The sequence below is a fragment of the Lolium perenne genome, chromosome 4 (assembly GCF_019359855.2).
Source record: "Lolium perenne isolate Kyuss_39 chromosome 4, Kyuss_2.0, whole genome shotgun sequence".
In the NCBI taxonomy this organism is placed as follows: domain Eukaryota; kingdom Viridiplantae; phylum Streptophyta; class Magnoliopsida; order Poales; family Poaceae; genus Lolium; species Lolium perenne.
In genome coordinates this window covers 153,703,468-153,730,068 of record NC_067247.2, presented here as the reverse complement: position 1 = coordinate 153,730,068, position 26,601 = coordinate 153,703,468, and the positions used below count along the sequence as shown (strand labels likewise).

The 26,601-nt window shown below is 47.6% G+C and overlaps 1 protein-coding gene across 3 annotated transcripts; it reads right to left on the bottom strand.

The window, feature by feature from the left end:
* Positions 1–532: 532 nt before the first annotated feature.
* Positions 533–25,858, bottom strand: LOC127294200 (uncharacterized). 3 transcript variants are annotated; one of them, XR_011742929.1, is made up of 5 exons: positions 25,498–25,858; positions 25,335–25,417; positions 25,078–25,203; positions 24,907–24,962; positions 533–1,233 (listed from the first exon to the last, which is right to left on the bottom strand). XR_011742929.1 is itself a non-coding variant. In XM_051323954.2 (4 exons), the coding sequence occupies exon 4, from the start codon at positions 24,109–24,111 to the stop codon at positions 23,029–23,031; it is 1,083 nt and encodes a 360-aa protein (XP_051179914.1). In that variant the 5' UTR covers positions 24,112–24,962; positions 25,078–25,206; positions 25,335–25,417; positions 25,498–25,858; the 3' UTR covers positions 19,058–23,028. The 3 variants fall into 3 exon arrangements, 2 of the variants coding, with proteins under 2 accessions (XP_051179914.1, XP_051179913.1); XM_051323954.2 differs by lacking the exon at positions 533–1,233 and having other exon boundaries at positions 19,058–24,962; positions 25,078–25,206; XM_051323953.2 differs by lacking the exon at positions 533–1,233 and having other exon boundaries at positions 19,058–24,962.
* Between the last annotated feature and the right edge of the window lie 743 nt (positions 25,859–26,601).

Sequence of the window (26,601 nt, the reverse complement as noted above, 5' to 3'; positions counted from 1 at the left end):
CATTATTTAGTCCCACATGTCAAGTCTTCGATACCACGTTCGCTTTCCACACTAATAATCATGTTTCTTTATAATTGATCACACATGTGTATCACTAATTCACCCCTCAAGCCTGAGCACACCAATCGTCCAACATAATCCTATATATTAATATATGTTTTTTCCTCAACAAGTATATATCAAAATAGATGTGTTAAGGTGAGCTTGAGTTCATGTCAAACTTTTCATTTGTATAGAAGGCACTCATCTTCTCGCTTCATTTTTTTGCGAGGATCTTCTCGCTTCATAGGCCAAGTTGTCACAGTTGATAATGCATATAAAATGTATAACTCGGGTCAATACATCATTAGTTACTAAATTGGAATTCTTATGTTAACTGATGTGGCAAGTTATTTGGATGCTTCTTTTCTTACACTAGATAACACCCCACGCGTTGCTGCGGGAACATATAAGTATACACTCAACAAATATTTACAGAAATAAAATCAACGCCAAGGTTTCCAGTGGATAAGTAGAGAAAATTATTCACCTGGTTACCTTGTTCATTCAGCAACGAATTTCATATATGATAATATGATAGGAGAGTATGAGTACAAACAGACACTGGACAATACTAAAACTTGCAGAACCGTTGTCCTACTGGAGTCAACGCTACAAATAGACACTTGAACAGATATCATTTTACTTCCTTCTATAAAAATATGGCACGCGTTTTGCATGCTCTCGAAAAAAAGATGTTCATCAATATTGATGTTCTTGCTAACTGTAAAAGAACACAAAGGCGTATTAAATTTATAATCAGTAGGCAGCAACAAATAATTAACCTATACTGGGACTAATAGAAAAGTAACAATGTCAGCATTTTGTAGCAGTTATAATCAATATAGAGTTAATCCCTATCATAGTTTCCACATAATATGATAACAGGTACGATAGTGCCAAATCATATAGATGGCAAAAGAGAAAACGTGAGAAGAAAATAGAGGCAGCAAGAGTTCACCATCTTCTTTTTAAAAACACTCACCAGCTAGCTTGCCAAGAACAGTGCCTATCAACTGCTTGATACCAAAATAATCTTAAACTGCAACCACATAAAGTGATTGGAAGATGTGGAATCAAGAAACAAATAATTGAAGTTCAAAGCATTGCCTCACCTTCTTGGATAAAATTCCTTCTGGATAAGAAAGAAAGCAGTGAGTCTATTGATAACCGCTTCATGATCTGCTTCATGATCTGCTAATGCACGAAGCAAATAAGAGAAAGAAGATCATAGATTAATGGACAAACAGAACATGTCTGCGTGTGCATATCCACAATTGAATTCTCGAGTTTAATTCATTGCATTGTCAGATAAAGGAAAGCAAAAAAGAATGCTTGGAATATCCACGACATTAAAAATGTAAAAAAGAGAAATAAAAATTTGCACGGCCAATTAACAAAGGGAAACCTTTTTGGAACTCGACAGGCTTAGATTTAGTACTGCACATACTAAAATATACTCATATGTTCATGCACTTAATTTCAGTGGCGGAGACAGAGCAATAAAGCTGTGATGTCAAGTATATTAAATCTCTAAATTTTGTATTATTTCCTGAATTTATACATCAATTTGTGTGTGTGTGTGTGTTTTTAAGGTTTTTCTCAAAACCTGTGTAGTCAATTGACTACAGTGACTTAACGTGGCTCCGCCACTGCTTAATTTAACCAAACAAACGCCAAGAACGGGATCAACTGCCACAGCATATGTGCATCCATAACAGGAGTAAGCCTGTGCCATAATTGTACAAATGAAAAGCATTGTTGCAGACGTTGGTTCACAAAAAAAAAAGATTAGACCGTCATGGGCCTAAGAAGTGATGAACTACTTTGGAAATCTGAAAATGTACAGCACAAGCAGATAGAGCACAGAACAGACGCTTGTACTGAAGAGGAAGAAACCAAGATAAAACAGTAGGTATCCACGCTAAGTGCCAAAGTGAACTATGAAGTCTCTTTGCTTATATGCTCAATGTCAATACCAGCTGCAAGCTCATTCAGTTATAAAGTTAGAGAGCCCCGGTCCCAAGGCTTCATCTTGTGTCTGTCGTTGCCTATTCGACGGTACCTCGGAGGAGGGATCCTCACGAGGGGGAGAAGAAGTAGGGGCCATAGGGCGGAGTGCACACGGGACGGTGGTACGCGATTTACCCAGCTTCGGAACACCTGCACGAGGACAGAGCCTACTGCTGCTTGTCTGGAATTATCTGGGCGCTTTCGCGTTGTTACAATGAGTTGTGGTCGTGCCTCTAGGGCTCCCGGGATCCGGCTTATAAAGGCGCACGGATCTAGGGTTTACATGGAGAGTCCTAGCCGGATTACAGATTGCCTAACTACGGTACAATGTCTTGCCGTGTACGTCAAGGATCCGCCTTCCATATACGTCGTACCGGATCCGGGTTCCTCATGGGCCTCCTCGGATCCGGGTTCCTCCGAAGGTCGGTGCGGATCCGGCTTACTGATCCTGGGCCGGACTTCATCCTTTATGATCAACAGCAACTGGGCCGCCCGATGGGCCGCATGCCACATCACCGTCTATGGGCCACCCGGGCTTGCCGGATCTAGGCACTGTCGATGGTACACCCATGAAGTATACCCACAATAGTAGCCCCCAGAGTTCTCCGAGTTTCACCTCCTGTTTACGCCTTGCTAGCGCCTTATGGTCTCCGGCAATGTTGGTAATGCGGAGAAACTTGAAGAACTCCAACTTCGTATTTTCTTTTTCCCAACACTTGGTCGGAAAATCCCCCCATCCTGCGGGACTTCATCCATCGACAGCGCACAGCATGTCTCCGGGTTACTCCCCTGCAGCGGACAAGGATCCGATTATCTTTGCGCTGCAACCCGGAACCTTAAAAGATTCAAACGGTTCCGCCAATTCTGGCGCCATTTTTGCGCGATTTGAGCGGTAACTTATCCTTAGCCATTTTTACCGTTTAGGGTTTCGACACGTGTCGCGCATCCAACGGTGCGATGCTTGCGTTCCGACCACAGGATGCAGAACACGAATCTCCTCCCACGGCCTATAAATATCCACCGTCGACCCCTAATCTTCTCATTCACCCCCCCTTTTCACCTCTCTGCGCAGCGCCGCCGTTGAGCCTTCTCCCCGCCGTGCCGGAGTCCGCCGGAGTTTCGCCGGAGCTGCTTCACCACCGCACCGAGTTCATCCTGTTCTTAACTTCGGCGAGCCACCGCGCAAAAACCTCGTCGCCGGCGACTCCGACCACCGCGGAAACCATTACGGTGAGTCCTCGAGCTTCGTCCCTGCGCCGTAGTTGGTAGAGATGAATTTTTAGGACGACGATGTGGATCCGACTAAGTCATGTCTTCCGCCAATGATTCATTTTTAGATGTCTTCTACGACTCCGCCTCCAACCTCTGAGCCAATCATGGCAACCCCTATCTCCTCCGCCCCTCCTCCCATCGTCCCGGTCCACCTGGGTCCGACCAAGGACTCCGGTAAGGACACCGAAGGAACCTCTGCTAACCCGGAGAAAGCCTCCGGGGAGGAACAGGCAGAACAAAAGGCGGAAGAAATCGCCGCCAAGAAATCCAAAGCTCGTCAGCGAGATTCTGAAGCCAAAGGGAAATGGTGGCCCTGCACCACCACTGAAACGGAACTGAAGAACTTGGAAGCGGAAGGTTTCCTGCTTCCCGGAAGCTGGCGAACAGTTCCGGGTGCCCAAGCTCCAGCCCCTCAGGATGGCGAAATGGTGGTAACTAAGGCGCTGGTGGAGCGAGGTTTCTCTTTTCCGCCATCGGATTTCTTCTCGGAAATCCTAAAGGCGTACGGGCTCCAGCCCCACAACATATCGCCAAACAGCGTCCTGGCGATCAGCAACCACGTCACTCTCTGCGAGGGCCATCTCCGGGTAATTCCCGAACTCCCTCTTTTCCAATATTATTTCTCCGTCAAGAAGGAGAAGATCCGCCAAACCTCTGAGTTGGCAACATGCGGGTCCATCACCTTCATGCTCCGCCCCGGCCGCGTCTACCCCCATACCGACCGCCACGAATCCGCACGCTACTGGTCCGGAGGCTTCTTCTACCTGAAGGACGTCTCCGACCCAGCGAGCAAGAGGAACTTGCCATTATTCAAGAACAGCCCCGCCAGCGAAACTCCGGCATGGACGCAATGCCCTCACCTCTCCGAGTCACCTCAGCTGACCCGCGCTGTTAGGCGGATCTGCAAGCTCACGGAGGGGGGCCTGTCGGGGAAGGATCTTACCATGTCTTGGTTCACCAAGAGGATCCAACCACTTCAGCATCGGGACCGCCTGATGTTCCATTACACGGGGCGCGACGATCCGATGCGCGCCACAAAAGACAACCTCTCCGCCGACGCCATCGATAAGAGGATCCGGCTCCTCATCAAGATTCCGCGTGAACTTCACGTTCACGTGTGTAACAAAGACATCCACACCAACGGTTCCGGGACCGCGGTACGTTATCTTGACGCGCCTGTCAATTCCTTCATACCTTAAATTTTGTCTAAGTCTTGGTTTGGTAACAAAGCTCGAAGCCCTCGAGGAAGGCGAACTCGGAACTCTCCTCCGGGCCCCGCAAACCGGCAATACCGACCCGGAAGCCGCGTCTGAAGCGGAAGCTCCCGAAGCTCCGCGCCTTTCCAAGAGGAAGAAGGCTGCCCCCTCCAGCCCTGCAGCCAAACGTGCCCGCGAAGCGCCCAGCATCGCGGCTACCCGTAAGTTAGAGGCGGAGAAGAAACGCCTCAAGCTTATCGATACCAGCAACCACGCTCAACCCAACATCCAGCAATTCTTTATACCAACTGGGTAAGCATTTGGTTTCCGTAACAAGATCTTTTTGCTGCTGTGAGTTAACATACACTAACTTGTTTATGCTCCTTATTCTTTTATTGCAGCAGAAGCTCCGGAAGCCAAGCCCCCAAGATCGCCAAGAAGAAGGTCAAGCCGTCTCCGGCTTCTATTCCAGTTACCCCAGAAGTGGAGGTTCCGCCCAAGGCCTCTTCCGCTGCCAAGTCGGATCCCAAGGACGTCATCAACATTGATGACCTTCCGGAGGATCCAATTGTCGAATCTGACAAGGGCGATTCCGGCAAGGGCGCCTCCTCATCTGCACCTCCGCCTGAGCAGCCCATGGCTACCTCCACTGAAGTTCCGCCTGAACTAGTTGAGCGGAAACTCCTCTTGAGCGGCGCCACCGGGACGCCCCAAACTCATCCCCACTTCTTCCCCGTTCTGCAAAAGGTCTCCCTTTCACAACGCCACACGGAAATTTCCTCCATGATGGAGCAAGTGTGGGGGCCTGCGAACACGGAGGAGCAGGAGCTGAATGAGCTTGAGGGCGGCATCAAGGCGTTTTTCGCCAAGCACAAGAATGTGCGTCAGGTAACACCAGCCCCCAGGCATTGGTTTATGCATTTTTCCGAGTAACATGTATGAGCCAATGTCTTGAACTGTAGATTGTAGCGGAAAATCAAATTTTTCACATGCTAAACATTTTAACTTCTGTCCAGCCCCCACAAGTTTGAATTTCCGTCTAATCCTTAATCTGCTCTCACAGAACACGCGGAAACTGCATGAAGATTTGCGCACCCATGTGCTGGAGCAGAGACAAGAAATTGAACTGCTTCAAACCAGGGACGCAGATAATCAGAAGGCCATTGCGCTGCTGGAGACCCGCATCAAGGGTTTTGAAGGTAATAACTCCGACTGAGCCCCCAGTATCGTCAATGTAACTATATTAACTTTTGTTGTTTGAAATTCCGAGTTCCATATGAAATTGCCAAACGCCCCTCCATCGACTCCCTTTCCGCCAAGATCGAGGTTCTTGAGGCGGAAAATGAATCCCTCAAGAAGTTCCTGAAGGAATCCTCCGAGGAGGAGGCCAAAAGGAAAAAAGAACTCTTGGAGAAGCATACCCAAGAACTGTCGGATCTCGCTGAGAAGCTCAAAAGGAGTCAGCAGAGAATCCAGACCTTGGCCGCCAAAAACAAGAACTACAAGGCGGAGGCGGAGGCAATTGACAAGATTATCTTCCGTAAGGACCTCTTTTTTCTTTCTTTGTGACTCCGACCTCTTCAGACTTGTGCTTCTGTTCGCGGAAAAAACTGATCGTATTTTTCGCAGCGAGCCTTGGTTTTGAGTGGACGAAAGATGCCACCCTCAAGAGAACTGAAGCGTACTAGGAGGCGCAGAGCTCTATTGATAGCCTCTTTGAAGCATGTCGCAAAGTCGCCAAATCGCTATCCCTGAAGAGAGCCGGAACTACGGTGATCGACACCATGACCAAACTTATCAAGCAGGTGCCGGAACTCATCAAGGATTGGCAGGAATCTTCCGCCCACGGAGTTGCTTCCCTTGTGTTGGCGACTGATGCGTGCAATTAACACACGTCCGTTGGGAACCCCAAGAGGAAGGTGTGATGCAGACAGTAGCAAGTTTTCCCTCAGAAAGAAACCAAGGTTTATCGAACCAGGAGGAGCCAAGAAGCACGTTGAAGGTTGATGGCGGCGGGATGTAGTGCGGCGCAACACCAGGGATTCCGGCGCCAACGTGGAACCTGCACAACACAACCAAAGTACTTTGCCCCAACGAAACAGTGAGGTTGTCAATCTCACCGGCTTGCTGTAACAAAGGATTAGATGTATAGTGTGGATGATGATTGTTTGCGAAGAACAGTAAAGAACAAGTATTGCAGCAGATTGTATTCAATGTAAAAGAATAGGACCGGGGTCCACAGTTCACTAGAGGTGTCTCTCCCATAAGATAAATAGCATGTTGGGTGAACAAATTACATTCGGGCAATTGACAAATAGAGAGAGCATGACAATGCACATACGTGATATGATAAGTATAGTGAGATTTAATTGGGCATTACGACAAAGTACATAGACCGCTATCCAGCATGCATCTATGCCTAAAAAGTCCACCTTCAGGTTATCATCCGAACCCCTTCCAGTATTAAGTTGCAAACAACAGACAATTGCATTAAGTATGGTGCGTAATGTAATCAATAACTACATCCTTGGACATAGCATCAATGTTTTATCCCTAGTGGCAACAGCACATCCACAACCTTAGAACTTTCTGTCACTGTCCCAGATTTAATGGAGGCATGAACCCACTATCGAGCATAAATACTCCCTCTTGGAGTTAAGAGCAAAAACTTGGCCAGAGCCTCAACTAATAACGGAGAGCATGCAAGATCATAAACAACACATAGGTAATAGATTGATAATCACCATAACATAGTATTCTCTATCCATCGGATCCCGACAAACACAACATATAGCATTACAGATAGATGATCTTGATCATGTTAGGCAGCTCACAAGATCCAACAATGAAGCACATAAGGAGAAGACGACCATCTAGCTACTGCTATGGACCCATAGTCCAGGGGTGAACTACTCACTCATCACTCCGGAGGCGATCATGGCGGTGAAGAGTCCTCCGGGAGATGATTCCCCTCTCCGGTAGGGTGCCGGAGGCGATCTCCTGAATCCCCCGAGATGGGATTGGCGGCGGCGGCGTCTCAGTAAGGTTTTCCGTATCGTGGCTCTCGGTACTGGGGGTTTCGCGATGGAGGCTTTAAGTAGGCGGAAGGGCAACGCAGGGGGCCACACGAGGGCCCCACACGCTAGGCCGGCGCGGCCAGGGCTTGGGCCGCGCCGCCCTATTGTGTCGGCGCCTCGTGGCCCCACTTCCTTTCCCTCTCGGTCTTCTGGAAGCTTCGTGTAAAAATAGGCCCCTGGGCGTTGATTTCGTCCAATTCCGAGAATATTTCCTTACTAGGATTTCTGAAACCAAAAACAGCAGAAAACAGCAACTGGCTCTTCGGCATCTTGTTAATAGGTTAGTGCCGGAAAATGCATAAATACGACATATAATGTGTATAAAACATGTAGATATCATCAATAATGTGGCATGGAACATAAGAAATTATCGATACGTCGGAGACGTATCAGCGACGTGCAAAGCGCACTTCCCAACGATGAACTTCGCTGATGTCGCACGCGGAGCCCCAAGGGCACCAACATGAGGCTCCTTCTCGTGGAGACCCAGGGGTATGAACGGCTCTTTGTAGGACGAGTTAACCACTCGTTCTGGTACAACAAGCATGATCTTCCCGCGGGATTCTCTGACGCGGAGGATGAAGATGAAGAGGACCTCCCCGAGGATGACTTCGCTGAGGAAGGCTCCGGGTCGAGCGCGGATCATGAGGAAGAAGACTCCGGCGATGATTCTGGCGATGGCTCCGCCTACATTGCTTCTGATGAGGACCAATCCTCCGAGTAGCACCTGTGAAACAGTCAAAACCGATGCATCATTTTGGCCCCGGAGTGGGTTTGTAATATAACTTAAATTTTTAAGTAGCTAGGAACGAAACGATTATGCATGTGCGGAAACAACTTATCCTGCAATCCTTTAATATTATTTGCACGTTTCGTTTTGTTGGAAAGCAAGTGCTGATTTCTATTTTTTCCGGCTTACTCGCTTGACCTTCCGCGAGCCGGAAGACCTTTAGCCGGAAACGCTCGCCAGCGGTGACGAAGCCCAATGGCAATCCGTCAATAACCGCGGAAACAAGCCCCCAGCCAAGGTGCCGGAAGTCGCTACTAGGAATCCACGAATTCGCAACAGAAAATATTTCCATCAGAAAACTTAAGCTTACGTCCTACAGGACGATTTTGAAAATCACAAGTTTCATACACGCCTAGGCGGAAATATCCAGATCTGCGGTTTTAGTCGGAAAACATACATGATCTAAAATGAACAAGTAAAGGAGGTAAAAGACTCAAAGAGTGAACCAAAAGCTTTATTTCATTGATCATGTATAACTGTTACAAAGTATGTAAATCTATGCTAAGTGTGGAAAGGACGTAGTTGTGCAATGTTCCAAGGACGCTCTGTTTCATCGTAGATGTCATCTGGATCCTCCCTCTTGCGTTTTCGGCGCCAATTGGCAAGTCTGTCCTTTAGCTCTCAAAAATCGACAAGGTAGTACGATCCGTTGTGAAGCACTTTGCTAACGACGAAGGGTCCTTCCCATGGAGATTGCAACTTATGATCTTTCACCTGGCGAAGGCGGAGAACCAGGTCTCCGGCCATGAACGAGCGATTCCGGACTCGACGACTATGATAGCGTCAGAGCTTCTGCTGGTAAATGGTGGAGCGTTGGTCTGCTAAGTTCCGAGCTTCTTCGATCAGGTCCACAGATAGCTGTCTGGCCTCGTCAGCAGTTTCTTCATCATAGGCGGAGACTCGCGGTGAATCGTGGATGATGTCGGAGGGGAGCACAGCTTCGGATCCGTATACCAGGAAGAACGGAGTGAATCCTGTTGACCTGTTGGGGGTAGTTCGTAAACTCCACAGGACGGAATCTAACTCCTCAGCCCAAGCTCCGGCTGCGCGGCGCAGCGGTTCTTCAAGGCGTGGTTTTATTCCGGATAAGAGGAGTCCATTGGCTCTTTCGACCTGACCATTGGACTGTGGATGAGCCACTGATGCCAGGTCTAGTCGGATCCCAACGTCATGGCAGTAATCCTTCAATTCTCCTTGGGCGAAGTTGGTGCCATTATCTGTGATTATGCTGTGCGGGATGCCGAATCTCGTCACGAGGCTGCAGACAAATTTGAGTGCCGTAGCACCATCGGCTTTTCTCACTGGCTTTGCCTCGATCCATTTACTGAATTTATCAATAGCGACCAGGAGGTACTCAAAACCGCCAGGAGATGATTTCTTTAACTTACCAACCATATCGAGCCCCCAGACCGCAAACGGCCAGGTGATAGGGATGGTCTTCAACTCTTGGGCCGGAGCATTTGGTTGAGTAGCGTAGTGATACGTCTCAAACGTATCTATAATTTCTTATGTTCCATGCTAGTTTTATGACAATACCTACATGTTTTGTTCACACTTTATATCGTTTTGATGCATTTTCCGGAACTAACCTATTGACGAGATGCCGAAGTGCCAGTTCCTGTTTTCTGCTGTTTTTGGTTTCAGAAATCCTAGTAAGGAAATATTCTCAGAATCGGACGAAATCAAGGCCCAGCATCTTAGAATTCCACGAAGCTTCCAGAACACCCGAGAGGCACCAGAGGGGAGCCCTGGTGGCCCCACACGTGTGGGCGGAGCGGCCAAGGAGCCAGGCGCGCCGCCCTGTTGTGTGGTGGCCCCAGACCCCCTCCGACTCCGCCTCTTCGCCTATTTAAAGGTCCCTGACCTAAATCTTCGAGACGGAAAAGCCACGGTACGAGAAACCTTCCAGAGCCGCCGCCATCGCGAAGCCAAGATCTGGGGGACAGGAGTCTCTGTTCCGGCACGCCGCCGGGACGGGGAAGTGCCCCCGGAAGGCTTCTCCATCGACACCACCGCCATCTTCATCAACGCTGCTGTCTCCCATGAGGAGGGAGTAGTTCTCCCTCGAGGCTAAGGGCTGTACCGGTAGCTATGTGGTTAATCTCTCTCCCATGTACTTCAATACAATGATCTCATGAGTTGCTTTGCATGATTGAGATCCATATGATGAGCTTTGTAATCTAGATGTCGTTATGCTATTCAAGTGGATTTTACTTATGTGATCTCCGTAGACTCCTTGTCCCACGTGTGTAAAGGTGACAGTGTGTGCACCGTGTGGGTCTCTTAGGCTATATTTCACAGAATACTTATTCACTGAGTTATGATTTGAGTTGGATGTCTTTATGAAATTGTGGTGTGTTAGTACCTCCTATGAATGCTCAAAGTGACAGCGTGGGGTGTTCATTAGTACTTGGGAATACATCTTTAAGGTTTGCCTACATGATGAATTAGAGTTCGTTATCTTGCCAGAGAGTAATTCGGAATAGCATAGTGAAGTGCTTATTTATATTCCATTATGATTGCAATGTTGAGAGTGTCCACTAGTGAAAGTATGATCCCTAGGCCTTGTTTCCAAATACTGCAATCATCGCTTGTTTACTGTTTTACTGCATCTTTACTTCCTGCAATATTACTACCATCAACTGTACGCCAGCAAGCACTTTTCTGGCGCCGTTACTACTGCTCATATTCATTCATACCACTTGTATTTCACTATCTCTTCGCCGAACTAGTGCACCTATACATCTGACAAGTGTATTAGGTGTGTTGGGGACACAAGAGACTTCTTGTATCGTGATTGCAGGGTTGCTTGAGAGGGATATCTTTGACCTCTTCCTCCCTGAGTTCGATAAACCTTGGGTGATCCACTTAAGGGAAACTTGCTGCTGTTCTACAAACCTCTGCTCTTGGAGGCCCAACATTGTCTACAAGAATAGAAGCACCCGTAGACATCAAGCACTTTTCTGGCGCCGTTGCCGGGGAGGAAAGGTAAAAGGCACTCATACTCCGGTCCCAGGTAACTAAGTACCTTTCTATTGCCGTTGCGTGTGTGCTCGGAGCTATTTCCTTTAGATCCTGCAATTGCATCTTTTTGTTTCTTGTTTACACTAGTTAGGCTTAATGGAAAACAACAACAAAATGAGAGATCTTTATGAACTTTATCTTGAATTAGGACATGATGTGTTTGAAGAGAGAATTAAAAAACCCATGGAACTTTATATGCATGCTAATGGGAATGTTATCAGTATGAATGCTTTGAACACTATTGTTGCTAATGCTATGGAAAATTCTAAGCTTGGGGAGGTCAGTTTTGATGAAAATGATCTCTTTAGTCCTCTGGGTATTGAGGAGAAAGTTTATGTTGATTATGATATGCCTCCCATATATGATGATTATAATGATAGTGGTCTTCTGGTGCCGCCTACTATGGAGGATAAAGTTTATTACGATGATACTATACCTCCTATATTTGATGATGAGAATAATAATGATAGCTACTTTGTTGAATTTGCTCCCACTACAACTAATAAAATTAATTATGCTTATGTGGAGAGTAATGATACTTTTATGCATGAGAATAAGAATGCTTTATGTGATACTTATATTGTTGAATTTGTTCATGATGCTACTGAAAGTTATTATGAGAGAGGGAAACATGGTTATATGCATCTTAATAATATTAAGTTTCCCCTCTTTATGTTGAGAATTTTGAAGTTGCGCTTGTATTGCCTTCTTATGCTTGTCACTTTGTTCTTCATGAATTTATTTGTGTACAAGATTCCTTTTCATAGAAAGTGGGTTAGACTGAAATGTGTTTTGAATTTGCTTCTTGATCGATGCTCTCTTTTGCTTCAACTCTTATTTCTTGGGAGTGCATCATTAAAACTGCTGAGCCCATCTTAATGGCTATAAAGAAAGCACTTCTTGGGAGATAACCCATGTGTTTATTTTACTACAGTACTTTTGTTTTATATTTGAGTCTTGGAAGTTGTTACTACTGTAGCAACCTCTCCTTATCTTTATTTTATTGCATTGTTGTGCCAAGTAAAGTCTTTGATAGTAAAGTCAATACTAGATTTGGATTACTGCGCAGAAACAGATTTCTTGCTGTCACGAATTTGGGCAGGGTTCTCTATAGGTAACTCAGAAAAATCTGCCAATTTACGTGCGTGATCCTCAGATATGTACGCAACTTCCATTCAATTTGAGCATTTTCATCTGAGCAAGTCCAGTGCCTCTAAAAAATTCGTCTTTACGGACTGTTCTGTTTTGACAGATTCTACCTTTTATTTCGCATTGCCTCTTTTGCTGTGTTGGATGGATTTCTTTGTTCCATTGACTTCCAGTAGCTTTGGGTAATGTCCAGAAGTGTTAAGAATGATTGTGTCACCTCTGAACATGTGAAATTTTGATTATGCACTAACCCTCTAATGAGTTTGTTTCGAGTTTGGTGTGGTGGAAGTTTTCAAGGGTCAAGAGAGGAGGATGATATACTATGATCAAGAAGAGTGAAGAGTCTAAGATTGGGGATGCCCTCGTGGTTCATCCCTGCATATTTCAAGAAGACTCAAGCATCTAAGCTTGGGGATGCCCAAGGCATCCCCTTCTTCATCAACAATTTATCAGGTTTCTTCTCTTGAAACTATATTTTTATTCGGTCACATCTTATGTACTTTACTTGGAGCGTCTGTTTGTTTTTGTTTTGTTTGAATAAATTCATGCTTGTGTGGGAGAGAGACACGCTCCGCTTGTTCATATGAACACATGTGTTCTTAGTTCTATCCTTAATGATCATGGCGGAGTTGAAAACCGCTTCGTTAATTGCTATTTGGTTGGAAACAGAAAATGCTTCATGTGGTAATTGGTATAATGTCTTGAATAATTTGATACTTGGCAATTGTTGTGCTCATAAGGATCATGTTTAAGGTCTTGCATCATGTACTTTGTACCCATTAATGAAGAACTACATAGAGCTTGTTAAAATTTGGTTTGCATGATTGTTCTCTAGAGTCTAGATATTTTCTGGTTAAGGTGTTTGAACAACAAGGAGACGATGTAAAGTCTTATAATGCTTACAATATGTTCATATGTGAGTCTTGCTGCACCGTTTTATACTTGAGTTTTCTTCAAACAACCTTGCTACCCTAGCCTTGTATTGAGAGGAATTCTTCTCGTGCATCCAAATCCTTGAGCCAAAAACTATGCCATTTGTGTCCACCATACCTACCTACCACATGGTATTTCTCCGCCATTCCAAAGTACATTACTTGAGTGCTACCTTTAAACTTCTATTCTTTGCCTTTACAATACATAGCTTATGGGACAAATAGCCTTAAAAACTATTGTGGTGAAGAATATGTACTTATGTATCTTATTTCTTAATAAGTTGCTTGTTGAGCGGTAACCATGTTTCTGGGGACGCCATCAACTTTTACCTTTGTTGAATATCATGTGAGTTGCTATGCATGTTCGTCTTGTCTGAAGTAAGGGCGATTTTCATGATCAAATGGTTTGAGTATGCATACTGTTAGAGAAGAACATTGGGCCGCTAACTAAAGCCATGAATCATGGTGGAAGTTTCAGTTTGGACATAAATCCTCAATCTCTTATGAGAATATTAACTGTTGTTGAATGCTTATGCATAAAAGAGGAGTCCATTATCTGTTGTCTATGTTGTCCCGGTATGGGTGTCTAAGTTGAGAATGATCAAAAGCGAGAAATCCAATGTGAACCTTCTCCTTAGACCCTTGTACAGGCGGCATAGAGGTACCCCTTTGTGACACTTGGTTGAAACATATGCTATGCAATGATAATCCGTGTTAATCCAAGCTAATTAGGACAAGGTGCGAGCACTATTAGTATACTATGCATGAGGCTTGCAACTTATAGGATGTCTTATACATAACACATATGCTTTATTACTACCGTTGACAAAATTGTTTCTATGTTTTCAAAATGAAAAGCTCTAGCACAAAAGTAGTAATCCATGCTTCCCTCTGCGAAGGGTCATTCTTCTACTTTATTGTTGAGTTAGTTTACCTACTTCTTTCTATCTTAGAAGCAAACACTTGTGTAAACTGTGTGCATTGATTCTTACATGTTTACCTATTGCACTTGTTATATTGCTTTATGTTGACAACTATCCATGAGATATACATGTTGCAAGTTGAAAGCAATTGCTGAAACTTAATCATCCTTTGTGTTGCTTCAATGCCTTCTACTTTGAATCTATTGCTTTATGAGTAACTCTTATGCAAGTCCTATTGATGCTTGTCTTGAAAGTATTATTCATGAAAAGTCTTTGCTATATGATTCATTTGTTTACTCATTATCTTCATCATTGCTTCGAATCGCTGCATTCATCTCATATGCTTTACAATAATGTTGATCAAGATTATGTTGGTAGCATGTCACTTAAGAAATTATCATTGTTATCGTTTACCTACTCGAGGGCGAGTAGGAACTAAGCTTGGGGATGCTTGATACGTCTCAAACGTATCTATAATTTCTTATGTTCCATGCTAGTTTTATGACAATACCTACATGTTTTGTTCACACTTTATATCGTTTTGATGCATTTTTCGGAACTAACCTATTGACGAGATGCCGAAGTGCTAGTTCCTGTTTTCTGCTATTTTTGGTTTCAGAAATCCTAGTAAGGAAATATTCTCGGAATCGGACGAAATCAACGCCCAGCATCTTAGAATTCCACGAAGCTTCCAGAACACCCGAGAGGCACCAGAGGGGAGCCCTGGTGGCCCCACACGTGTGGGCGGCGCGTCCAAGGAGCCAGGCGCGCCGCCCTGTTGTGTGGTGGCCCCAGACCCCCTCCGACTCCGCCTCTTCGCCTATTTAAAGGTCCCTGACCTAAATCTTCGAGACGGAAAAGCCACGGTACGAGAAACCTTCCATAGCCACCGCCATTGCGAAGCCAAGATCTGGGGGACAGGAGTCTCTGTTCCGGCACGCCGCCGGGACAGGGAAGTGCCCCCGGAAGGCTTCTCCATCGACACCACCGCCATCTTCATCAACGTTGCTGTCTCTCATGAGGAGGGAGTAGTTCTCCCTCGAGGCTAAGGGCTGTACCGGTAGCTATGTGGTTAATCTCTCTCCCATGTACTTCAATACAATGATCTCATGAGTTGCTTTGCATGATTGAGATCCATATGATGAGCTTTGTAATCTAGATGTCGTTATGCTATTCAAGTGGATTTTACTTATGTGATCTCCGGAGACTCCTTGTCCCACGTGTGTAAAGGTGACAGTGTGTGCACCGTGTGGGTCTCTTAGGCTATATTTCACAGAATACTTATTCACTGAGTTATGATTTGAGTTGGATGTCTTTATGAAATTGTGGTGTGTTAGTACCTCCTATGAATGCTCAAAGTGACAGCGTGGGGTGTTCATTAGTACTTGGGAATACATCTTTAAGGTTTGCCTACATGATGAATTAGAGTTCGTTATCTTGCCAGAGAGTAATTCAGAATAGCATAGTGAAGTGCTTATTTATATTCCATTATGATTGCAATGTTGAGAGTGTCCACTAGTGAAAGTATGATCCCTAGGCCTTGTTTCCAAATACTGCAATCATCGCTTGTTTACTGTTTTACTGCATCTTTACTTCCTGCAATATTACTACCATCAATCGCACGCTGAGCAAGCACTTTTCTGGCGCCGTTACTACTGCTCATATTCATTCATACCACTTCTATTTCACTATCTCTTCGCCGAACTAGTGCACCTATACATCTGACAAGTGTATTAGGTGTGTTGGGGACACAAGAGACTTCTTGTATCGTGATTGCAGGGTTGCTTGAGAGGGATATCTTTGACCTCTTCCTCCGTGAGTTCGATAAACCTTGGGTGATCCACTTAAGGGAAACTTGCTGCTGTTCTACAAACCTCTGCTCTTGGAGGCCCAACACTGTCTACAAGAATAGAAGCACCCGTAGACATCACGTAGCACTGACAACCTCGGCAGGTTTTTACCAACTTATCAGCATCTTCTTTAGCTGTGAGCCAGTAAAATCCAAGCCGAAAAGCTTTAGCAACGAGGGACCTGGGAGCGGCGTGATGCCCGCAATCCCCTGCGTGGATCTCTCTGAGGATTTCAATGCCATCTTGATTGGAGACGCATTTGAGAAAAACTCCGGTTGCACTTTGTTTGTAGAGTTGTCCATCGACTATTGTGTAGGATTTTGCTCGTCTGATGATCTGTCGTGCGAGGACCTCGTCCTCTGGCAACTTCTGATCAATGAGGAAGTCCAGGAAAGGCTGCGTCCAGGACGGAATGATAACCATCACTTCCTTTGCCGGAGATACTGCCACCTCTGGGTTTTCCGGGTTAGCGCCCTTGACTGAGGGTATCCGTAGGTGCTCTAGGAAAATACCGGATCCGAGCTTGGATAGCATATCTGCCGCTGTGTTATCGTCGCGTCTGACGTATTTGACTTCGTATCCGAGGAAGCACTTGGCGATCTCGTCAACTTCATCTCTATAGGCCGCCATGATGGAGTTTCTGGTGTTCCAGGTTCCGGCTACTTGTTGTGCCACCAAGTCGGAATCCCCGCAGCAAATTATGTGCTTGATCCCAATTTCCTTAGCGATGCGCAGGCCGTGTAGTAGAGCCTCGTATTCTGCCATGTTGTTTGTAGCTTCGAAGTGAATCTGCAGAACGTACTGCAATTCTTCTCCGGTAGGGGACTTCAGGGTGACTCCGGCTCCTGAGCCTTGGTGCTACTTGGATCCGTCGAAGTGCATGACCCACGTTTCTGGTTCCGGCTCTAGATTTGCATCCGGAGCTTCTGTCCAATCTGCAACGAAATCTGCCAAGACTTGGGATTTAACCGCGGTCCTAGGCTTGTAAGAGATGTCGAAGGCAGATAACTCGATGCCCCATTTTGCTGTGCGTCCTGTTGCGTCAGCGTTGTTGAGAATGGTTGACAGCGGAGCCTTGCTCACGACTGTTACTGGGTGCTCTTGGAAGTAGTGTCTCAGCTTCCGGCTGCCTAGGAACACTCCATAAGCTAGCTTCTGAAAGTGAGGGTATCTTTGCTTTGACTCCGTCAGTACCTCGCTAATGTAATAGACTGGTCTTTGGACGTCATACTCATGACCTTCTTCCTTTCGCTCCACCACGATGACGAGACTGATGACTTTGTTGGTGGCTGCTAGGTAAAGGAGCATTGGCTCTGACTCTACTGGGGCCGCCAAGATAGGTGGGGAGGTGAGTATTTCCTTCAACCCCTGAAGTGTTGTATCTGCTGCGTCATCCCAGACGAATTTGTCTGTTTTCTTCAGCAGTTTGTACAAAGGTAGCGCCTTCTCGCCAAGACGGCTAACAAACCTACTGATTGCTGCGACACAACCAGTTAGTCGTTGCACATCTTTTAGACAAGTTGGCCGTTTTATACATAGGATTGCCTTGATTTTTTCCGGGTTAACCTCAATGCATCTATGAGAGACTATGAAGCCAAGGAGTTTTCCGGCAGGCACGCCAAAGACGCATTTCAGCGGATTCAACATCATCTTGTACCGACGGAGATTTTCGAAGGTTTCTGTGAGGTCGCTGATCAAGTCGGATCCTTTCCGAGTCATGACCGCGATGTCGTCGACGTAGGCGTGCACGTTCCGGCCAATTTGGTCCTTCAGGCATCGCTGCATCGTACGTTGGTAGGTGTGATGTCTACGGGTGCTTCTATTCTTGTAGACAGTGTTGGGCCTCCAAGAGCAGAGGTTTGTAGAACAGCAGCAAGTTTCCCTTAAGTGGATCAACCAAGGTTTATCGAACTCAGGGAGGAAGAGGTCAAAGATATCCCTCTCAAGCAACCCTGCAATCACGATACAAGAAGTCTCTTGTGTCCCCAACACACCTAATACACTTGTCAGATGTATAGGTGCACTAGTTCGGCGAAGAGATAGTGAAATACAAGTGGTATGAATGAATATGAGCAGTAGTAACGGTGCCAGAAAAGTGCTTGCTGGCGTGCAGTTGATGGTAGTAATATTGCAGGAAGTAAAGATGCAGTAAAACAGTAAACAAGCGATGATTGCAGTATTTGGAAACAAGGCCTAGGGATCATACTTTCACTAGTGGACACTCTCAACATTGATCACATAAATAAATAAGTTCTCTTCCTTTGTGCTACATATACTCTTGTTTGATAATGAACACCATTCGTTGTGTAGGGCTACAAGAGCACCTCAATGCCAGAGTTAACAAGCTCCACAACATTCGGCATTCATATTTAAGTAACCTTTAGAGCATAATAGATCTTTGCAATTTAAACCGAGTACTAACATAGCATACACACTGTCACCTTTACACTATGAAGGGGGAATGAATCACATCAATACTATCATAGTAATAATTAACTCCATAACCTACAAGAGATTATGATCATAACCTACGCCAAGTACTACACGATGCACACACTGTCACCATTACACCATGAAGGAGGAATAGACTACTTTAATAACATCACAAGAGTAGCATATAGACTAATAGTGATACAAAGCTCATATGAATCTCAATCATGTAAGGCAGCTCATGAGATCATTGTATTGAAGTACATAGGAGAGAGATTAACCACATAGCTACCGGTACAGCCCTTAGCCTCGATGGAGAACTACTCCCTCCTCATGGGAGACAGCAGCGGTGATGAAGATGGCGGTGGTGTCGATGGAGATGCCTTCCGGGGGCACTTCCCCGTCCCGGCGGCGTGCCGGAACAGAGACTCCTGTCCCCCAGATCTTGGCTTCGCGATGGCGGCGGCTCTGGAAGGTTTCTCGTACCGTGGCTTTTTCGTATCGAAGATTTAGGTCAGGGGCTTCTTATAGGCGAAGAGGCGGAGTCGGAAGGGTTACGGAGGCTCCACACAACAGGGGGCGCGAGCCCTAGCCTGGCCGCGCCGCCACCATGTGTGGGGCCCACCTGGCTCTCCTCTGGCCCCTATCCGGTGTTCTGGAAGCTTTGTGCAATTATAAGATGTTGGGCGTTGATTTCGTCCAATTCCGAGAATATTTCCTTACTAGGATTTCTGAAACCAAAAACAGCAGAAAACAGGAACTGGCACTTCGGCATCTCGTCAATAGGTTAGTTCCGGAAAATGCATAATAATGACATAAAGTGTGAACAAAATATGTAGGTATTGTCATAAAACTAGCATGGAACATAAGAAATTATAGATACGTTTGAGACGTATCATGGTGGCACCTGCATTTTTCAAACCAAAAGGCATGGTGACATAGCAGTAAGTGCCGAAAGGGGTGATGAACGAAGTCGCCTTTTGGTCAGACTCCTTCATCCGGATCTGATGATACCCGGAATATGCGTCAAGAAAACACAGAAGTTCCGCCCCCGCCGTCGAATCAATGACTTGGTCAATGCGCGGCAGGGGGAACGGATCCTTCGGACAATGCTTGTTCAAGCCGGAGTAATCGATGCACATTCTTAGTATTTCAGTGTTCTTTTTGGGTACAAGGACGGGATTTGCGACCCAATCAGTATGGATAACTTCTACTACAAAACCTGCCTCTAGTAACTTAGCTAGTTCCATTCCTATGGCGCGGTGCTGCTTATCTCCAAAGCGTCGCATAGCTTGCTTCACCGGTTTAGCCCCCGGATTTATGTTGAGGTAGTGCTCGGCGAGTTCCCTAGGTACTCCGGACATGTCAGAAGGTTGCCATGCGAAGATATCCATGTTAGCGCGAAGGAACTCGACGAGCGCGTCTTCCTATTTGGGGTCCATGTTGGCTCCGACTGAAACCTGTTTGGAGGCGTCTCCTACGATGAGGTCGTGCTTCTTGGTTTCTATCGCGGCCTTGAACGAGGTCTTCTGTTGGGAGATCTGCTTCTTGGTGGTTTGCATCTCAGTTGGATCCACCGCGGCTCTGTAGCCTTGCAGCTCCTCTCCAAATATCACAGACTCTGCGAAGGCGGCTTCACCTAACTCGCATTCATGAGCCTTCTTGTAGTCTCCGGATACGGTAATCATACCTTTGGGACCCGGAATCTTGAGCTTGTTGTAGATGTAGCACGCTCTTGCGTGAAACTTGTGGTAGGTGGGCCTGCCGAAAATGACGTGTAGGAGCTCTTGAAGGGCACGACCTCAAACGTGATCATCTCTTGGCGGAAATTATTTGCATCGCCGAAGGCCACGGGAAGTCTGATGCTGCCCAAGGAATTTGCCTTTTTACCCGGAACCACACCATGAAATTCAGTGGTGCTGTGCTTTAGCTGTTCCTTGGTAAGGTTCATCCGCTCCAGAGTTTCCAGGTACATGATGTTCAGGCTGGCTCCGCCATCCATGAGGCACTTGGAGAAGTCATACCCATCGATGCGGGGACTTGCGACCAAGGCATAGCACTCTTTCGGAATGACAGTAGGATGATCCTACCTATCAAACGTACACGGAGTTTCCGACCACCTGACATACTGCGGCACAGCGGGAACTGTGGCGTTCAGGATCCGGAGAGCTGATTTGGTTGCACAGACTGTTGGAGTTCCAAGGAAAGTGTGGTATGCGCCCGCACTCTTTTTATCGAAGGGGTTGGGTTTAGCTGCGGATCCGGCTTTGGGATCCGGCGAAGCGTCATCCTCGTCCATCGCCTCGGAACTGTCTTCCTCCTTGTCCTTGTTCTTGCCTTTGCCTCCTTTGCCGCGTGGGCGGTGCTTCCGGGCTCGCTTGTATCCTGCTTCCGGGTCAGATTTTAGATCATTGACCCACTTGCAGTTGCGGTTGGTGTGAGTGGACTTCCCTGTAGCCGGATCCAGGTGGGCTAGGCAGGGCATGTCTCTGTACTCTTCATAAGTTTGGGGGGTGCGGGTTCCGGCAGCGGTGACCTCATCACCACGCTGCTGGCCCCTTCCAGCTCCGCCACCGCGGCCGCGGCCTCTTCTGCCTCCTTGGCCTCCACGCTGGAAGGCCATGGCGATCAAGTCGGATCCGCCACTCTTTTGGTCATCCGGGGGTTTTTCCGCTTGGTGCCGCTGCTGCTACCGTTGTCACGGTTCTTCTTTTGCTGATGCAGGGGGATTGCTGTAGCTGCTAGATCTCCACCTGCGTCGTCATCGGCGGCAGTATGATCACTGGCGATGGTGATCATGTCATCCAAAGTCAGTTTATTTGCATTGACCAAGCAGGTCAGCTTGTGCCACAGCAGTCCTCCCCTCTGCAAGCCACCAATGAAGGCGTGCATTGCTGTGCGGTTATCTACATTCTCGCACTCATTTCTGCATGCCAACCATCGGGTGAGGAAATTCCTCGATGTTTCACCCTTCTTCTGGATACATGCCTGTAGGTCGCTTGTTGTGGCAGGTCTCTTGTAGGTGCCCCTGAAGTGTTTCTCGAAGGCGTTCTTCAGGTCAAACCAACAAAAGATGGAGTTCTTCTCGAGGTCACTGAGCCAGATCCGGGCTGGACCTACAAGGTACAGCTGAAGCATGCGGCAGGCGATATTAGGGGTTCGTCCGGCGAAGGTTACTGCATTATAGTAGTCCTCGATCCAGGTATCCGGCCTTTCCGTGCCATCATAATTCTTCAGGTTTCCGGGTAGCTTGAGATTCATCCTTGGCTTTGGTTCCTCTCGAATCATCCTGCCAAAGTACTTTGGGCCGATGTAATCAGATCTATACTCATTGAGGCGTTCTCGGGCATCGCGTGGGCCGCCGCCCGGGGTTTTTGAGCGAGAACGAGATCTCCGGCCACCGCCTCCGCCTCCGCCACTAGGTGGTGGTGAGGGAGATCTGCGAGGGGGCCTGTAAGATTTTTTGCTTCCGCCCTCTGACTCCCGGCGATCTTCCCGTGGCTCGCTCCGGCTCCGGTGGCTACCTTCACCTTGGTGATAGTCTCCTCAGTCGTTCCGGCTTCGGCGGGGCTCCGGCTCACGTTCCGCGTTCCGGCTCCTCCTGGGCTCAGGCTCGTGATCGTTGTGCCTGCTCCGACGTGGTTCCGGTGTACGCTCCCTGGTTCTCGGCGGCGGCATGTCGCGGATGTTGATTCCACCGGCCCCATGGGGCCTGGTGTTTCCGACTGGACTGCGGCGGCGAGGAGGCGGGGTACGCGGGTACCCGTTAGGTGGAGGTGACGGGTTCCGGTACTTATCCCTATCAGTGTACATTGCATCCTTTCCCTTCCTCGGATCTGACGGAGGCCTCTTTGACGGTATGGGGATTGGATTCGGGTGTTCCTTTGTTTTTCTTCTGCGCTCCGTGGATCCGGTGCGCGATTCATCATCAGGGTGGCGATTGACGCGGGCGTCCTTCTGCGCGGTAGAGATACAGTGATCCGGATTAGATTCCAACCTGCGCGAAGTATCTGCCTTACTCTGCTGCTTCATTGCTGAAGCCACGAGCATACGAACGTAAGCGATATCAATCTCCTCATCCTTCTTTTTTAAGATCTCCGCAGCCTTTTTCATGTTGTCCTTTGGGGTTGCAAGTGGCTGTTGCTCAGTGGGGGTCGCGAAAGTGATCTTGCGAGGGGGAATTGCCTCCCGCCTGATTTGATCGACCTCCTGCTGAAGCTCGGTGACCTTGTCTCTCCAGTGCTGTTGAAGCTCCTTGACTTTAACGAGTTGTTGGTCAACCTCAAGTTCTCGCTGCTGGAACCCTTCCACGAATTGCGCGACTTCTTTCCTTTCATCCAGCATTGCTGCTGCGGTTCGAGCGATTTTCTGGGCTGTTGCCAGCATCTCTTGCCTTTTTTGCTTCTAGAGCCTCCGGGTCTGCAGCCTCCTCGGGGGTTATTGGTTTGTTGAGGATCGCAGAGTGTGCTATTGCGTCCATGCCTGCCTGCTGAACCAGTTCTTCTGGCGACAGGATTTCCTGACGCGGTCGTTCCCGCGATAGCGGAGTACCTTCGTAAGATGGCTGTGGGTCGGAACTGGTTTGCCCATCTGCTGATTCCTGCTGATCCAGCGCGGCCAAGGTTGCGAGAACCTGCTTTGGCTGGGCGGAATCTACTTCAGGCTGTTCACCGTATCCGAATTCCTTCACCTTGCGATCGAACTCGTCGGTATCCATGGAGGGGGTGTCGTCGGAGGTTGGGCTGAGGTTGCCCAGGATTGATTCTTCACCCGGGGCGTCGCTTTCTCCGACAGCCTCCTGCTGACCCGGAGCTTCGCCGTTTTCCGGTGCCTCTACCTGCATGGGGCCTGCTCCGACTTCTTGAGGGGTGGCCGCTGCGGTATGGGCTATGAAGTGTACGAAGTGACACCTTTGCTTCTCTAACACTTGGGAGACCCAGGCGGATCTGCATTGGTCTTCCACCTTTATTTCCTGCTCAGGGACGGATTGGGTGGGCTTTGAGTTTCCCAGATCTAAGGCGGAATCTTCCTTAAGAAGTTCCTGCGACTCAGATCGGATCTTCGCGACTGCGTCCTGCTCAGCGGTGGTCGCGTCAGTGTTACTTACCAGTGCGTTCCCGTCGGAGTCGACGGTTTCGCCGATGAAGATGTGGATGCCGCCTATTGGGACGATGGAGAGCTTGACGGGAGCGGTCTTAGCCGGAATCCAGCACTCGTCCGGGGGGACGATCGGAAGGTTTCCGGCGTACAGAACACGCCCTACCGCGATCGTGTCGTCGTAGCTTCCCATGGCGGAACCCTCCCGGTTCCGGCCTCCAGACGCCGCAGGCCCCACGGTGGGCGCCAACTGTCGTTGCCTATTCGACGGTACCTCGGAGGAGGGATCCTCACGAGGGGGAGAAGAAGTAGGGGCCATAGGGCGGAGTGCACACGGGACGGTGGTACGCGATTTACCCAGCTTCGGAACACCTACACGAGGACAGGGCCTACTGCTGCTTGTCTGGAATTATCTGGGCGCTTTCGCGTTGTTACAATGAGTTGTGATCGTGCCTCTAGGGCTCCCGGGATCCGGCTTATAAAGGCGCACGGATCTAGGGTTTACATGGAGAGTCCTAGCCGGATTACAGATTGCCTAACTACGGTACAATGTCTTGCCGTGTACGTCAAGGATCCGCCTTCCATATACGTCGTACCGGATCCGGGTTCCTCATGGGCCTCCTCGGATCCGGGTTCCTCCGAAGGTCGGTGCGGATCCGGCTTACTGATCCTGGGCCGGACTTCATCCTTTATGATCAACAGCAACTGGGCCATCCGATGGGCCGCATGCCACATCACCGTCTATGGGCCACCCGGGCTTGCCGGATCTAGGCACTATCGATGGTACACCCATGAAGTATACCCACAACAATATCCTAACTCTTTATGTATAATAGATTTTTTTGATGAGATAATGACTCAATTTTTCAGTGTAAATTTGCCATAGCGAGTTACGTAGCAATGGCTGACAAAGCCTGGAAGCCCGCATGTTAGTTTTCTGTTCTATCTGTTTCCTACTTCCTTCTTCATGTCTACTTATGATTCAGAGATCGAACCAAACTGTGGCATACAAAATCATAGAAAATCACCTTTTACTAAACCAAGATAGGACAGAAATAATCAAATAGGAAACTCAGTACATGGCGACAGGAGTTTAGGAGAAATCTTTACTGACCCGATCTAGAGAGCAGGCTGGATCGCCGACACCGGCAAGAGCTCGAGCGAACCAAACTGTGGCATACAAAATCATAGAAAATCACCTTTTACTAAACGAAGATAGGATAGCAACAATCAAATAGGAAACTCAGTACATGGCGACAGGAGTTTGGCAGAAATCTTTACTGACCCGATCTAGAGAGCAGGCTGGATCGCCGACACCGGCAAGAGCTCGAGATTAGTTCAGTCCAGCGCGCCCGTACTGCCCGGACCGTGGATGATACAGGCCAGCGAATCTTTTCCATCGAGCGCAAATCTGCTAAATCAGAAATACCGGTGGAACGGAAACTCATCGACAGTTCCAATAGAGATTCTAGAAAAGGAAGGAGGAAGAAGAATGGAGAGGGGAAGGCAGGAGGAATAAGAAGAATGGAGAGGGGTAGCTACCGGCGTTCGAGCAGCTGCCCTTGTTGGGCGCAGCGGCATAGTTTGGCCGGATCGTTGTGGAGGCGGACAACACCATCGGGGGCCTTTAGGGCATGTACAACGGAAGCCTCTTAGTTGGACGCTTAGGTGAGAAAAAATAAATACAAAAAAATCAGATAATTACCTAAGCGTCTTGTCCTCCAACGCTGGTGCTTATTTCTGTCGCTAACAACATGGTTCGAGCGCTAGTCAAACAGCAGAAAAGAGGCTTAGCGCTCGACGTCTACCTTTGCGTCGACGCAACAAGAAATCCCAAGATTGGATGGGAATTAGGCAAAACGGCCGGGAAACTAAGCCTGGCGTCCGCTGTTAGCGCCGGCGTTGTAGATGCCCTTAAGACAGCGGCGGCGGATGAAATTTTCGGAGCAGTTTCTATTGCCTTGAAGGACGGATTTATTGTGTTGAATGGGAGGAGATTGGCATGAGTGGTGGCGATGGATGAAGAAAACAGAGGCGGAGTCGTGGTGGGGGAGAGATGCGAGGAAGACGAACAGAGTCGGCCAGCTGCGTTTTTTTTTTCCGCAACTGTACCTAGGTCGACCGGGGTCATGGGCCCATACCATCAGTCCGCCCATCTGGTCCATGTGCGTCGGTCTGGCCAGAAAGGGCGATCGGTGGCTTCAAATCTGTCGGTCGGTAGGTCTAGCTTCGGTGGCTTCAACTTTTTTGATACGGCTGGGAACCAAATAAGGAAGGTGAAAGTTAATCACTTGACGTGGCTCGCTGTGAGACCAGTAAAATGAGATCATCTATTAAGAAAAAGAAGATAGATGTATTTATTTGCGACGACACTGGAGCCTTCACGGTCTGGAGTATCCTAGCAGTCTTGGATGCAGCAACGGCTGAAGCAAATAGAAATGATTTACTACTCACAGGGCAAGCCGGATGTATCAGATTAACTGTCAATGGAGATTGCATGGTGATCTCGACCATGCTAGATGGTGGCAGTTTCGTTGGAGCGTCAACTATCTATGAGGAGTGTTCCTTAATTTCTTTCTCGTGATTTTGCCTATGTTAGTTTTGCTCATATATAGTCATAGAGAAAGCAATATAGTTGCTCATATTCTATCTTGGAAACTGGAGGGACCTCATGCAATTTCGATGGGGATCCACCAAATTTTACTTTTGATCTCCCCATAAACTATGTGTTCTTTTATAATCAAGAAAGCCGTCATGATTGCTTTCTCTCAAAAAATAAAGCAGTAAATAATTATGCTAAATATTAACA

What these genes read in the sequence shown, in the direction of transcription:
- LOC127294200 (XM_051323954.2), bottom strand. Translation starts at nt 24,111, where the DNA reads ATGGCCCCTACTTCTTCTCCCCCTCGTGAGGATCCCTCCTCCGAGGTA.